Source organism: Rhinatrema bivittatum, chromosome 1, assembly GCF_901001135.1.
Source record: "Rhinatrema bivittatum chromosome 1, aRhiBiv1.1, whole genome shotgun sequence".
NCBI lineage: Eukaryota > Metazoa > Chordata > Amphibia > Gymnophiona > Rhinatrematidae > Rhinatrema > Rhinatrema bivittatum.
Window position 1 is genome coordinate 319,420,173 of NC_042615.1, and position 16,211 is coordinate 319,436,383.

At 43.3% G+C, this 16,211-nt stretch overlaps 1 protein-coding gene across 17 annotated transcripts in view; it reads right to left on the reverse strand.

Moving 5' to 3' along the window:
• Positions 1 to 16,211, reverse strand: part of PDLIM5 (PDZ and LIM domain 5) — a 423,776-nt gene that overhangs the window by 209,348 nt on the left and 198,217 nt on the right. For 13 of the 17 annotated variants that reach the window (XM_029597605.1, XM_029597592.1, XM_029597612.1 and 10 more), the window contains 2 exons: positions 15,690 to 15,732; positions 13,775 to 14,235 (listed from right to left, as the gene is read on the reverse strand). In XM_029597605.1, the coding sequence (XP_029453465.1) occupies positions 13,775 to 14,235; positions 15,690 to 15,732 (504 nt within the window). Of the gene's footprint in view, positions 1 to 4,662; positions 4,683 to 13,774; positions 14,236 to 15,689; positions 15,733 to 16,211 lie in introns of all 17 variants that reach the window. The other 4 variants (XM_029597656.1, XM_029597647.1, XM_029597637.1 and 1 more) reach the window with 2 other exon arrangements.

Sequence of the window (16,211 nt, forward strand, 5' to 3'; positions counted from 1 at the left end):
ACACGACTATGGATTAAAGCCCGGCTCCACTGCCAGTCGCACACAGCGCCTGCAGCTTTACGATGTCGCAGATGAAGACAGAGGATGAGGACTATGAAACCCCCAAGTGCAAGTCTCAGCTCCAATCGCTTAGAGATGACTGTGAGGAAATGATCTGATCTTCTTTGGGCAAACTTGGACTGTATACTGTTTGGGACTTCTTGTTTTTCATCTTCTATAGAGCTGTGCATGGTAATGATGCCTTATAAATAAATACCCAGGACTCGACTCATCCACATTCAGAACTTAAAAAAAATTCTGAGATAAAAAGGCATTATCATATGTGATAGGAAAAAAAATAGCATCTGTTGCAGGTATTTTTCCTGTTTAAAAAAGGTTGTTATTATTCTGACAGGAAGTAATGGAAATAGATAGTTGCAGCAGCACGCCGAGCTGGACTGCCACCAGTTTGGAGAAAATACACAGAGGTGTGAGAGCTGCTGGAGATAACTAGGCATGAGCAAGCGGTGTTTGCAGGCCGGGCTGTGAGCAGAGGGGACGAGGGCAGCTCATGGAGGGTTTCGGGTGGCTCCTCCAACACCCTTTGCATATTGACTTATTAGACTTGCGCTTTCGTTTTTCATGAATTAGACAATTTCAACAAAATTGTCTAATTTGTCATGGTTCGAGGGCACCGAAAACAAACATAATTTTTCCGAAATTTCTGAAATATTTGTAGTTCATGTTAGTGCGCGCTAATGCGAGTTAGCACAAACTAACTTTAAAATGTTAGTGCGTGCTAACTATGGCTAGCGTGCACCAACACAAAAATCGGGACCCATAAAAAAATAAATAAACGAACCATGGGAAAAATGAAATTTCCCGCTGGGGCCCAAAAACAAAGCCCAAACCGATACAAATAAACAATGCACATCTCTATTATTTATGGACATTTGATATTCCGCCTTTCCCCAAATTTAGTCTCAAGGCAATAAATTTAAATGAACGGAGGTATTCGAGGAACTTGCAATCAGAATGCGCAATTGGAATAGTGAAGGGATCTGGCATGGGGGGGAGAGAACCCATCTGTGAAAAGTTTAAGACCCAGCAGAGCCCATGTTGGCATTACAACACAGTCCCTCCGGTGGCTGGGCTGGAGGATGTGGGTCTCAGGGGACGGCCTGGGTCAAAACTCATTCCTAAGCTTTTTCCTGGAAGTTAAGGTAGCCTGGCTCCAGATGCAGGGGTTTTTTTTTCTTCTTTTTTGATACCTCTTGCTTTCGGGTGGTTGTACAGATATCAGTAATGCTACTGCTGGATAATTGTAATGGCTTGTTTGTGGGCCTTACACAGAAAATCCTGCAATGCCTTTGGATGATGCAGAAAGTGGCAGCTAGAATGATTTTTGACAACCTTATTAGATGTAGTGCATTCTCCTTTATTGCAAAGGTTACACTGGATCAGTTAAGGAGAGGGTGAAATTTAAGCTGATGGGGAAGGGTGAGGGGCCAGGGTATTTATGGAGGCTCGTCTCTAGGTACGTTCCGAGATGCACTTTCTGCACAGCACTGGGGGATTTATTACAGACACCCACGAGGAAACAGATGAATAGAATACAGTTTCATAACATGGCATTCTAGGAGGCAGGGGACAGAATTGTGGAATTCAGACTGCTGAATGTCAGACTGAAGTCTAATTTTTGAGCATTCAGGAAAAAGTAAAAAAAAAAAAAAAACTTGGCACAACCCTGAGGAATAAATAAAGAAGGAGTAAGTAAGGATTTGCATGTTTCATTTGGACATAATTTGTGGTGAACTGGCATGAGTGGCCTAAGTTTGCGGTTGTGTGCTGTCCAATTAAATACATATTTAGGGAGTAGATAAGTAGATAAGATTTATTTCATTTATAATTTGCTATGTATATGCTGCCAATGCCAGAGGCTGGAAGAGATTTGATGATAGGTGATGGGATGGTAGAAGGTGGGGGGTAGTTTGGGTATATTTTAATGTGCTATGTATATTGGATTCGATATAGTTGTACGCCACTTGGAGCAGGCTGATGTCTAGTAGAATGGTAATAACAAAATGAAAACACAAGGCTTAGTGGTAGTTCAGAACAAATGTTTGGTGTGCAGCAGCTGAAAGCGTGGAGTCTTGTGCAAGACAATCTTGAGGCAGTCAGCGGAGTAAAGGAAAGGAGTTGTCTGGAAGGATTGGCGCTCTTGAGGGCATGCAGGAGAGGAAGTTGGGAGGGGTATTCAGGGGCCTGTCCATGCAAGCATTTAAAGACAGCAGGGTGGTCTAATAGCTGCTTTTAAAACAGTTGCTGTTTGGGGGTTTGCACAGATATTCGCCCTCTAGAAGCCAAAATGAATTTGAGTGAACAGAGTCCTAAATGATTGTTTACTGTATAAAAGAAACTATGGAGGAAGTTGTGAGGGTGTTCCTGCACGCCTTCTATGAAGAAGCATTCCCCTCTTGCTTCTAATGCAGGCCTTCAAAGTTAAAAAAAAAAAAATATCCAAGGACATTTTTGCAAATTCAAAAGGCAGACCCTATCTGACCTCCTCAACTGAGCTACAGAAAAATGCAAGATCTGCGAGTGGGGGCAGAAGAGTGGGATCTGGCTGCCAAGCATCGGAGTCACACACTGGCAAAAGACTTTGCATTCTTAACCGAAATAAAACTTTACGGAAGCAACTAAAGGTCAACGCAACTTACACTACCAACAACATCATCAGACTTCCAGTGGAGCCTCCCCCTTTTCAATGAAACCCCCAGATAACAAATTCTGCTGCCTTTGACAGGATATATCCCAGCATTTATTTGCTGAACAGACTGATTGACATGGAGATCAGTGGTATAATCTACAAATGCTTTGCCTCCTTCCTTGCTGAGAGAATATCTTGGAAACCGTTTAGCATTTCCATGGCTTGTGGACTCGAGTTCCCCAGGGATCTATTCTCTTTCTCCTATTTTGTTTAACATGTGTCTTAGACCCCTAAGGAATCTCATACAAAACTCTGGGATAAAACTGTTTATCTATGAAGATTTAGTTCAATTATATTTGCCTCCAGGGAAGGCTCAGATGGCGACTAACTAAATTGAGCCAATGTCTGGGAAAGATTTCTGCATGGTCAAGACAAAATAGAACGAAACTTAACCTCAAAAGATTGAGTTTGTGTGGGTTAGGAAATCAGTTTCTTTAGCTTTATCAGCATCAGTTCTTTTAGATGGGATGGTTCCCCTTTCAGTTCGCAGGAAAAGACTTTGGGAATTATACTGGTTAAAACTCAGATTTCGGCCATGGTAAATAGCTGTTTCTTTCAGCTGCAAATGCTTACACTAACTTCCTTCCTTATTATCCCGGATGATTTAACCACCATGACCCATGCAACTGTGATGATCCAGTTAGATTTTTGTAATCTTGTATATGTTGGGTTACCACAAAATAACCTGCATAAACTCCAGAGGATATACAATTGTGCAGCCCATCTGTTATCGGGTATTAAACTGAAAGCGTTGAAACAGAACAGAGTTCAGTTCAAAATCATACCCTTTACTTTTAAGGCCAGGAATAATGTAGCACCTTCTTTTTTGGCCTTTCATCTGGTCTAGTATTTGCTCTGCTTCCAAGGGCTGTTTTTTTTGGGGGGGTTTTTTTTAAATCCCTTCCACTATGGAAATCAAACTTGAAACTACATGATAAAGTACAGGGGGGGTTGTTTGTTTTTCCACTGCACCCTATCTCTGTATCAAGCTCCTCAAAAAAATGTGTTTTTTTTCTAATTTACAGTAATTTTAGGGAAATGTTTCTATTAGCCTTCATTGTATAAATCCTATATTTTAACAGACATTAACTCTGAATACTTAAGAACTCAGAATTATTTTCTAGACTAAGATGCTGGTGGATTTGAGAGACTTCATTTATTGTTTTAATATTCTGGTTTTAATTTTGTATTGCATATATTTGTTATTATGATGCTTAATTATTGCTTTTTTTCTTAATGCATGCGCTGTATATTTCTTATTGCGTTCATTTGATTTGGGGCCAACTAGGGGGAAGGCAGATTGTTAATCACAGTAAACTAAACTACGGTCTTGGCCATCCCAGATAAAGCCAGGAGGAGTCAGCGCAATCTGATTTGTGCTAGGGCAGCGCCCTTATAACGTACTCGTCTCTTGGCTCCCATCTCAGCTTTACAAAAGGAGGACCACTGCATTACCATTCGCAAACCAGCACACACCAGAGAAGCCCCCCTCGCCCCCCCCCCCCCAAACTCTAAAATGGAAATCTGGAATGTGACACTTCTGTTGGGGGTTGGGGAAGGAAAAAAGGGTTTATATAGGCGATGTCTTTCGTGTTTTCTTGTATTGTATACACGGAATAACTATCCATGGATAGTTTGCTTGGTTTATATTACCTTGTATCTGGTTTTAGCATTGTTACACTGCCAATAAAAAGATGAATTAAAAAACAAAAAAGGAAATCCATAGGTTTCACACACCATGAAGCCAATCATCATCACAGCATGTCCAAAGCAAACAAACCTTTAACCGGCTGCACTGCAAAAAGGTTAAATCCAGAAAAGTAAACATCATTATTTGGCAAATATCAAGCATGCAGAACATTCCAACACCAAAAATCTCCCAAAACTCATCCGGCAGGGATTCCGGTACTAACTTTGTTATCACTGTTGTTACCTGTAGAGAAAACAAAGCATTTCATTTACAAAACTCCACGACAGCTACTTAACGGTCCCCCTGACATCTGCGCAGTTCCTCCATGAAGGGAGGGAAGAGTCACTCAAATCTCCAGGCATTGCCAGGCAGGGATAGGGAGCCACCCGGCCCTGTCCTCTGGAGCAGCAGGCACCTCTATATGCAGAAGGGCTCAGGGAAAAAAAAGGGTGGAAAGCATTGCCACGATAAAAAAAAAAAAAAATATTATATTACCGTCGCATAGGGCCAAAGAAAAACAAATCCCCCATGAAACCACAGAGTAGTGAGAAAAAAAATGATTTCCGTACCACAAGAGAATTTTTACAAGGTTTTGTAGTCACTCAGCCTCTGAAATTGCTCTCTCTATTCTATGCAGGAGTGAGTGGTATGAGGTGCAAGCTAAGAAAGCAGAAGCAGGCTTCAGGATATGGATTAATGAGAAGTACCAGCTTTGGATTTGGATTTTAGCACGTATTCCCCAACCCCACATTCTCCAATACACAGACAGAGACCTTGGCAAGGGGAGAGAAGAAATGTGCGAAAGAGGGAGGGAGACTAAGATTTTGGGGAGGAAAGAAAATAATACTGGAAAGGGTCAGAAAAAAAAAGCAGAAAAAATTAGGAACATTTTTTTTTGTTTTTCTTGTGTTTGATATTTGTGTTAAGTTTTTAATTTAATTTCTGTTTTGTTTGGGTTCATTACATGCACCCAATCAATTTTCTGCTTGTAAATATAGCTTTACGTGCATAAAAATATTTATACACGTAAAGCAACAAAACAAAATGAATGCACCTTCCTACTGGGAAGGGGGTGGAGAGGGAAAAATGATGCATTCTAATATTTAAACAGAGCATGGGGCGGCATAAAAAAACCAAGTTTTAACAAATAAATGGAAAAGAAAGGAGAACAATTACAGAACAAAAACAGAAACAAGTTTAGAGACAAGAAGGCTGGGAAAGATTTTGAAGTGTAATATATTTTGGTTTGGAATTGTGCAAGTTGGTTCAGAGAAAGACAGAGCAAGCCTGCATGCGTATGTATAGAAATATATAAAATGCATGTGGCAACAAAATATATATTTATATATTTGAAAGCTGCTAAAAAAATTTGCCGACTTCATCTACAGCCTGTAAAAGTCTACAGGGGAAAATAAGGCGAGGTGACAAATGGATACTATGGGGCCGGATGAGGTACACCCCAGAATACTGAGGGAGCTCAGAGATGTGCTGGCGGGTCTGCTGCACGACCTGTTCAATAGATCCTTAGAAACGGGAGTGGTGCTGAGTGATTGGAGAAGAGCGGTGGTGGTCCCACTTCACAAGAGTGGGAGCAGACAGGAGGCTGGAAACTACAGGCCGGTTAGCCTCACCTTGGAGATGGGAAATTTAATGGAGACTCTGCTGAGGGAAAGAATAGTGAACTATCTACAATCCGGTGGGTTGCTTGACCAGAGGAAGCATAGATTCACCAGGGGAAGATCCTGTCAGACAAATTTGATTGATTTTTTTTGATTGGGTGACTAGAGAATTTATCAAGGAAGAGTGCTAATTTACTTGGATTTCAGCAAAGCTTTGATACGGTACCACATAGAAGGCTCGTGAATAAAATGAGAAGCTTGAGAGTGGGATCAAGGTGATGGAGTAGATTACAACTGGTTGACTGACAGGAGACAGCGTGTAATGGTAAATGGAACCTACTCTGAAGAGAGAATGGTGTTAAGTGGAGTGCCACAGGGATCGGTTTTGGGAATAGTTCTGCTGAATACCATTGTGAGCAATATTTTGGAGGGGTTAGAAAGAACATTTTGTCATTATGCTAATGATACTAACATCTGCATAAGAGTGGACACACCTGAAGGAGTAGAGAGAATGAAAAGTGATTTATGAAAACTTGAATAGTCAAAGATTTGACAGCTGAGATTCAAAGCCATGAAGTGCAGAGACATGAATCTGGGATGCAGTAACCCAGAAGAGCTGTATGTGATGGGGGATGAAAGACTGATGTGCAAGGACCAAGAGAGGGATCTTGGGGTAGTAGTGTCTGGTGATTTGAAGATGGCAAAGCAATGCGACAAGGCGATAGCTAAAACCAGAAGAATGCTGAGCTGCATAGAGAGACGAATAACCAGCAGGATAAAGGAGGTGATAATGCCCTTGTATAGGTCTTTGGCGAGGCCTCATTTGGAATACTGTGTTTCATTCTGGAGTTCATATCTCAAAAAGGATAAAGACAGATGGAAACAGTTCAGAGGAAGGTGACCAAAATGGTGTGGGATCTCTTTCGGAAGACCTATGAGGAGAGGCTGAAGGATCTAAATAAGTATACCCTGGAAGAGAGGAGGTGCAACTTTAAGTAACTTTAGGTGTAACATTTCTGCATTGGATTAACCTGCACAGAACAACAGCTACTACCCTTAACAGTACGAATGGCAGTGACCTGCATGGAGCAGCAGTTACCACCCTTAACAGAAAGCATGGGGATAACCTGCACAGAGCGGCAGTTAGTACTCTGGGCCACTTGCTGAGCAGACTGGATGGACCATTGATCTTTATCTACTGTCAAAACTATGTTATTATGGAATGAAGGAGTAGCCTAGTGGTTACAGTAGTGGGCTGTGAACTTCTCCTTGCTACTTTGGGCAAGTCACTTCACCCCCCCCCCCCCCCCATTGCCTCAAGTAGGATGGTGAGCTCACCGGGGATAGTAAAATACCTCCAGTACCTAAATGCAATCTGCTTTGAGAAACCGAAAAAGCAGAAACTAAAAATACATAAATGAGAAAAAAAATTGAATAAATCTGCCATCGACTCCATTTTACTTAAAGTGATTTTTCAGATGTCTGAATCAGCATGGATCTAGATAAAGTCCGTAGCATCCTTTACAGCCACAGTACTGCCAGACTTCAGAAGACAGAGGGCTTATTTAGTACATAGCCCTGCATTGTGTCAGAAGGCCTGGGAGACATATGAGTAGCCTCGTCTGCTGTAACCTTATGATGAGTTTATTTTATAAGTAAAAACATCCTTGCTGAGATTCAAAAGATATTAGTCATCTTCAGGTATGCAGCTTAGATACTGCACATTTTCAAAAGACTGAGAAATATCAAATAAAACTTTGATGAGTGTTAGCGATGATAAAAGTCTTGGCCAAATTCTTTCAAAAAAATCTGCTACTGAGACATTTGAAACCCGCTAATAAGAACATGCCCTCGAGCATCACTTCAGGCTAGCCGATACCAGAAGCCAGCAATGCTTCCGCACAGGTTGTACAGTGCTGCTGCACGACAAAAGATACTGGCCAACAAGTAGTCAAAGAGCAACTGGGAGCACTGAGCCAGGCCCAGGCTGCAAAACCGCAGAGTTACTGTCAACGCCATTCACATGAAAAGTTCTGGTCATGTGCTTCTGGCTAACAGCATTAACCAGGAGCACTCAAGGGGCAGTACTAAGCCAGGTATTCACAGCCCCTCTCTCCCATGCACTTCCCGAGGCACCCACACGCGGATCGTGTAGCAGCACAGCTAGACCTTGCTGTATCTGAGCCGTTGTGTCCAGGTAACTGGACACAACGGCTCATGTCAGCAGTTTGACATTTCTAGGGCTCATCTCACACCAAGAGGCAGGGGGATGGCTCCAGAAAATTTGGGGGAGTTTGGCTAACCCCCCCCCAAAAAAAAACAAAAACCAACATCTTCCCCACTTCAGTGCCCCATGCAACTTAAAGAGTTTGTGCAAACAGCTCACGTTACTCCCTTCTAAATATATTTGTAGAAAGGCAGCGTCCCTGGTGCTAGTGTTTCACTCTTTGCTGGGTAAACGCATTCCTTGCCAGTAATAAGAGTTGAACCAACACCTGAAACCAAACTGTTCTGAGTCCAGGAGGACCCAAAGAATCTCTGGAGTATTCTAACCACCAGGTCCTATACAAGGTGTGATTAAATGTTCGAGGGCAGGGGAAATCTACCAAGCATCCGAGTGAGCTGCAGAAAAAGTGATCATTTCAGATTATTTCACCCTTTCCTTTCTAGAAAGCTGCTTGAAAGAAAGTAAAATGGATTCTCAGGAAAATCAGCTTAAACCTAAGAGCCTGCTGGAGGGGTGGGGGAAGGGTTGTGAACTGTCAGTAAATTTACTGACAGTCAGCTAGAAAAAAACCCAAAAAGCTAATGGCATGTCCATGAAAATCATGTTATGGTCAGTATAGATGTCATGAGCAACAAGGATTATGACTGCAGTGCTCTCTGAGGCTGGTTTTTATAGGAGTTGGGGGACAATGTCTTGGTGCATAAAGGGATGAATCTTGGAACAGCAAGTACAGCTGTGCACAAAATGCCAACATTAAAATGTGTTAATAAAAAAGGTTGCCAGTTAAAGTATGGCAGACTGTCAGTAAAAAGAACATTTTCATGAGTTGGCAACCCTGAGTCTGACTGGCAGGGAATATTAGCAAAACTGCTTAAATTGTGCCTCACAATTTACCAGCTCTGCATGATAAAGAGGCACTTTTACTAACTCCTCCTCCCAGGGATACAAAGATGGGAAACCTCTTTAGTACAAATCAGGCCTAAAACGCACACCTGCATTTTGAGATGGACACGACAGGGCCCTCAAAGCCTGCAGCCAATTTCACAACCGGTCCTTCCTTTTAAAGTCTTCATGCACTCTGAAACTGCTACACAGCACAGTCCCGAGCCCACATCCAAACAGGCACCTCCTCTCTCGGGAGTTGCACTGGTGTGTGTGCAGGGCGTCCCGCTGACATCCAGACCCAGTTCAGTAGCTTATGGCGGGATAAGGCCTGCGTCCTGCGAGCCTTTGAAGACCCATGGAGGGCAATTTTCAAAGGCATTCATCTGGGTTTAGCGGTGCTTTACCTGCCTAGCTGGCGCCTCTGAAAATTGCTTTGCCCAGAGCAGTTCCTTGGGGCGCAGAGTGGAATCGGGATTTCAACCCATGCTTATTATTTTTTTTTTTTTACTTTCAACAAGCTTGCGCGTAATTTCCACCTGAAGATGCAGCCACACAAACAGCAGGAGCAAGTCTGCATCTTCAGCCCTTTCTGTGACGGGGGGAAAAATAAACGTTCGCACAGACAAAGCATCACCCCCGGCACAGTTTGAAAGTTGCCCACACGGAGACTAGAATAAGGCTTGGCCTTAAATCCCTAAGCCCTGCGCTGATCTTCCGCACCGGGGAATGCTCAATCAAGTTCCCTTTTGTTTCAGAGGGAGGTTTCCCATGACAACACCGACGTCATGAGACCAAGGGCATTCTGCTAGATGAATAAGCAGGCAAAGGGGGGAGATGCTGTTTGCACAAGGTGCAATTATTTCAGTTCCCACCTTTCTGCCTGCACTGTCAGCCTTTGAAAGCATAAACACTGCTGTGTTTACGGACCTGCTCACAACGTGCACAGGTATGGGCCCGCACGGGCCTGCCCACGCCTGCACTGCATTGGATTTAGACAGCAGCTCTAAAAGTCTGCCATTATTAATCCCAGAGCACGCTTTAGCAAGGACGTCTCAGAGCTGTGCCCACTTGGAAATCCTCCCTTCTGCAACTAGAAATCAATAAGCAAACATTTCATTTGTCTAACCAGTGCGAGAAGCAGCGACTAATTTTCTTCATCGAAAAAAAAAAAAGTCTTTTTATGTTCAACAGCCACTCACAACAGATTATAGTGTCTGAAGACAAACCCGGTGGGGGGTGGGGGGGGAAGAATGGGGGGTGGCCAAGAGAGTAAATTAGGCCATAGGGGTGAAAGGTGACAAGCAGTGAGAGATGAAGGCACTAGCCCACGGTAGGGTGGGCAAGAAACAACTCAGATGTTTCCACCTTAGATCCTCACCCTGCCCCTTCTGCTACTGCACTTTAGAAAACAGCCGTGAACAAAAAAGGTGGACTTTCCCCTAGTAAATTTCAGGGACAGACAGATGGGAATGGGAAAAGGCCAGGTAGATTGCTGTTGCATCACCTCTACAGGTAAAAGCTTCACCCTCTGCTGCCAGAGAACACTGTCCTGTCTACATCAACGGACAGGCCTGCATGAGTTTCTGGGGGACCAAAAAAACCAAACAAACAGTAGTGTGGCTGCTAAGTTATTCCTCTTAGACACATAGAAATGAAAGTGGAACCACTTTATTGGATTAAAATGCAATTCTGACTTGTCTTCCAAAGCGATAGAGCCCTTCAGCAGGTCACGTTCTACAAGCGAAGCACGAAGGTGCCTGATCATACTGGCTGTACTACAATGGTGGGATAGTGGTGTCTGTTTTCAAAGCTGTAATGCGTTGTAAAGTAGAAAGATTGGGAAGAGGTGTGTTATATCTGAGGTGAAAAAGCCGAGAGATAAACAGCAGCATATACTGCCATAGGAGGACACTGCTAATAGGCAAGGAAACCAATGTACCTATTAAGTCTCTCTGTGTTTACTACTAATTGTTCGATCATTTTAATTTTGAACCTCTCTACATTCTTGGATAGATTTGAAGCTCTCTTCTGGCAACCCGACTGCAAAGTCGGTTCCTAGAAAAATGTTCCCTGACAGGAGTGTCTGGAGGACCAAAAAGAACATTACGTAGGATGATCGGCTTAGATTCTCGGTATATGATCCAGAAAGAGCTCCTTTGGGATGACGAAAGTGAGCTTTCCATGGGGAGATGACACGCTGAGATGAACAGTGTCTGTGCTTTCCCTAGACCCCCACTACAGAACTGGCAGAGACAACTGGAGGCAAACGTTCAACATGATGGACTTTTGCTCTCCCTTCAAACTAACAAGGAAATGTAGGCCCAAAGCCGTAGCCCTTAAATGAGCCTCTACCCAAACATATCCAAGCTGCGGAATCTGATTTTACATACACAAATTTCTAAATTTCAAAAGATGTCTTCTGTTCGCAGACAGATTTCTTCACTTGCCATCAATTTCGGGTCATGAATTTAAAATGAAAGTGGAAGATCAACCCCCCAAAGACTGTAATTTCTAAGCATAACCAAATTCTTGATTTTGCTGCTGGACAGCCAGGAGAAATTTTGGCCATTTCCTATATTCAAACCGTGCCTGACAGAAAAAAAAAATCCTAAATGAATCCTGCAAGTTTGCTCTGTATGCTCTGGCGAAAACTTCTCTGCTTCCCAGACACAAAGTATGTGACATGAAACACAGGCAGCACAGACTAGGTGGACAGGTTTTTAACTATGTACACCTCATATTTTTGGCTCATCAATAATCGAGAGGAGCAGCCAGAGCACAGGACGGCAGCATTTTCAGAGCTGGTCAAATTATTTTGAGTTTTTTCTTAAAAAAAACACAAACAAACCAAAAAACCCCACTTATACAATGGCTATATGTAGAGGAACAAGATGTTCCCACATCTTAAACATGCAGATTATTTTTGAAATGTAAGTCTAGTAGCAGTGCAAAAGTGGACACTGGCCAAAAATTAAAGATCAAATATTTGTGGTAGGAATTTTCCGTGTCTGTGATGAACCTTTACTGCCAATGCAATGAGCTCAAAGTCACACATTAAAAGACTTCAACACATGGTCAGGTACATCATTGGACCAATCACAATACTCAAAAGTTTCTCCTTACCAATCTGTAAAGGATGCTAGTACTGGATCTTTATGAATGCTCAAGTTCATCGGGCTGCACAGATTACCTAGGTCTGTGCTTTACTTTTGTATTCAGATTTAAGTCTCTTGCTCCGAAAGGCCAGATGCTTATGAGAAAAATACTTGGCACATCATCTAACCCTACATGTCCTTGTTTCATAATTGAGGATTTCTCGTGGCTTTGTTTGGAAACAGCTAACTTGATTGATTTGCACTGTATTCTCTAACACTGCAGCACATAACATAGAAACATAGAAATGATGGCAAAAAGGGGTCAATGGTCCATCCAGTCTACCCAGCAAGCTCCCCATGGCAGTATTTGCCACGCCATGCGGGTCACTCCATGTATCAGCCAGTGCTGCTTGACGTGCTTTGCTTATGAACTTGGCCTTAGAAGCAGTCCTGTGTTTTTCCCTAATGTCTGTGCATCAGTACCCCAGTCTGTAAGAAAAAATCATGGCTCGTGTTGGTTGTCTCTGAATCCAAATTCCTCTTTCCTTCACCCTCCACCCCCTTCACTGAAGCAGAGAGTGATGTTGCAGTTGCATCAAACGCATGAAGGCTTATTAGTTAAGGGTAGTAACCCCAGGCCTTCTGTTAAGGGCAGCAACCACCGCTCCATGCAGGTCACTCCCATGCTCAACAGTTCCCCAAACTTTGTAAAAGTCAGGGCTCTTGTTGGTTGCTGTCTGAATCCAATTCCCCTTTTCTCCTGCCATTGAAGAAGAGAGCAATGTTAAGAGTACACATGCAGAGAAATATTGTCTCTCATCTAAAACTAGACGTCTTTCTTTGGTTACTCCCAAATGATTGTGCAAAAGGAGCTAATCTTAGCCTTTTTGATGCCTGCTTCAGACCGGCTGTGCAGCAGAAACCACTCACCCTCCAAAGACCCAAGTACAAACTGTCATTTTCCACAAGTTCATTTCTCTTCCAGCAACTGCTTAAAGACATTTTTCCACCCCACCCCCCCCCTCACAAGATCACCGATCTTAGCAAACTGTTCTGCATTTGAGGTGCCTGCTGCTCATTTCCAGTTACTGGAATGATGATTATATTTTTGGTCAAACTGGTACCGAGCTTGTTATAAAGATCAAATGCCTCACAGTGGATTGGCCCTGGCAGTTCATCTGCTGCTAATTAGCCTTTGTTTCAGTCTTTGCTACATCCACACTGAGAAGCTTAGGGGGAAGAGGCCTTTCCAAGTTCATAATAAGCACAGGTCCATAAAATACAAAAATAAAGAACTGTGCATGTGATTAAAATGGCACTTGGTTTGGAGGGGGGGAGGGAAGAGTAGTCATCAGAAAGCATACAGAGGCAAAAAAAAAGAGAATGTGCTCGGGCAAACTAATACAAAGCACACAAGTTAACTGTGAAGCACTTTCTCTTTAAACGTAGCTCAGTGAAGAACCCAAGGGAGACTGCTCATTGTGAAGAACATTCCTGGAAGCCACCTACCCATTCTGCTGTTTACTGTCACTCTGGTTTTCAGCAAATCCTCTTCTTTGTGCCTCGGCCACTTCTTGGGCATGCTCGGTGGAATGCAGGTTTGCGGCTGTCCCGTAAGCGGTGGGCTGCCATGGGACATTAACCGTAGCTTTAGCAGCACTCGGAGTCGGCAAATACCCATCGCTGCTGGGCTTGGGACTGGCACGCATTCCAGGCGAAGCAGGTGGAGTTGGGGTGAGCGCAGCCAACACAGACAAGGCGTTTGGTGGTGGGGAAGCACGAGATGGAAAAGCCGTTGAGGCCGGGGAGAAGGCAGAGGATGCGGATGGAATGGAAGTGGCTTTTGGCGAAGGTGCTGCCCCAAACGGCCTGGGTGCTTTATTGTAGGCGACACTGGTGGTGGATGCCACTTTGGGCACAGCGGGAGCAGATGATATGGGCACAGGTTTAACTACTTCTCTGGGCTCTTCCTAAATAAACAAAACACATGCAAAAAAAAAACCAAAAAACCTAAAAACACAGCAATCACATGCAAGGCACTGAAAAAAAAAGCATGAAAACAGCTGAGGCAATGGGAAAGGGCTCAAACTTTTTACCTTAATTAATGAGGGAAAGAAAAAAAAGAAAAGAAACAAGAGGGGTTAAGCGGCAAAAACCTTAAACAGATACAAAAGTTACATGCAACAGGCACTAGAGATGTGCTTCGGGTAAAACTTTTGTGTCGGGCTTCGTTTTTGGGGCCCCCCCCTGCGGGAATTTCGGTTTTCAGGGGCCCCAATTTTCGGGTTAGTGCGCACTAACTCCCGATAGCGTGCACTAACCTGGCAGAGTTAGCGTGCGCTAAATCAAAAATGAATTTTTTTCCGAAATTTTGGAAAAAATTCAATCATTTTTTCGGTTCACCCGAATCATTCTGAATTAGGCAATTTTGTTGACATTGCCTAATTCAGGAAAAACGATTGCACATCCCTAACAGGCATTGCAACATCAGCTGCATGCTCATATAAAACGTGGAGAGGGCACTGGAGGGAAGGAGCTAGAGAATGTATCTCTTTCTTCTCATCAAGATGAGCTGACTTGCCGCTCAAAGGATGAAGAACAGCAGCAGCTGTGGCAAGTTAATGTCCTGCCTGCCACAGGTACACCCTCTTCTTTAATAAAGTGCTACCCGGTGCAAGCCTGGGAGGAGAGCCACTCATGGCACATACTAAATAATCAAGTAGCTCCAAATTACTCACTCATTGGCATATCAGAATTTATTTGGGTCTCTTTCCGTTTGCATTTTCATTTGCTTTGGTGGGAATTGTTCCTTTCAACACTGCCCGGAAGCTCACAATAGAATATCCGGGCTCAGCAATGCCATACAGGGAAACCAAGCGGAAGGCACATCAGCCGAGGTGGCAACCTGATTGGCCAAATGCCTATGCTGCTTTACAGTTCATGGCAGATTCTCTGGCTGTCAAGCTATGTTGAAAAGCTGGGTGCTCAATCTCATTGACAGACAGGAATAGGCTTCATTTTGTGTGGGCTTGTCAGTTTTATGTTCTTCTTTACATTTAAGGACTGCGCAACAAAAAGCTAGAGGGACCCTTGTACTACATTCCTGCATAAGCTCCTTCCACAAATTTAAGACCTGGAGAAAGCTAGCAATGCAATAACTATCTAAGGGAGACATGCTGAGGCAGCAGAGCAGTCATTGTAAGACACTTCCAGGGCCAAGCTTAGGACTAAGCAATTGGTGCGGCCACACAGGGCATCTCTGCCCTGAGAGTCTGTGTCCCATACCTTAACCCCCCCCCCTCCCACCACTCCTCAGATCTCCAAAAGGAGGATCCACCAATATCCCCCTCCCTCTACCTCTCCCACTATCAGACCTAAGGCCAGCCCTGGACATTTCACTTCCTGGCTGATAGGAGAAACTTACCTTCTGTGCAGGAATGGATTGGCTTGTCAGTGTAGTCAATACTCTGTGAACAAAAGAAACAAAAACAAACATTAATATCATATCACCTGGAGTGGATGCTATGCAACTCAGGGTTCTGAAGGAACTCAAAAATGAAATTCCCTATTAGGTAAAATTTGTAACCTATCATTAAAATCATCCATTGCAGCTGAGACTGGAGGGTAGCTAATGTAACCCCAATATTTTAAAAGGGCTACAGGAGTGATCTGGTGAGCCTGACTTCAGTGCCAGGAAAAATAGTGGAAACTATTCTAAAGATCAAAATAACAGAGCATATAGAAAGATATGGTTTATTGGGACACAGTCTGCATGGATTTACCCAAGGGACATTTTGCCTCACAAATCTTCATTTTTTTAGGGATTAAAAAGCATGTGGATAAAGGCGAACCAATAGATGTAGTGTATTTCGATTTTCAGAAGACATTTGACAATGTCCCTCATGAGAGACTTCTAAGAAATCTAAAAATTCATGGGATAGGAGGT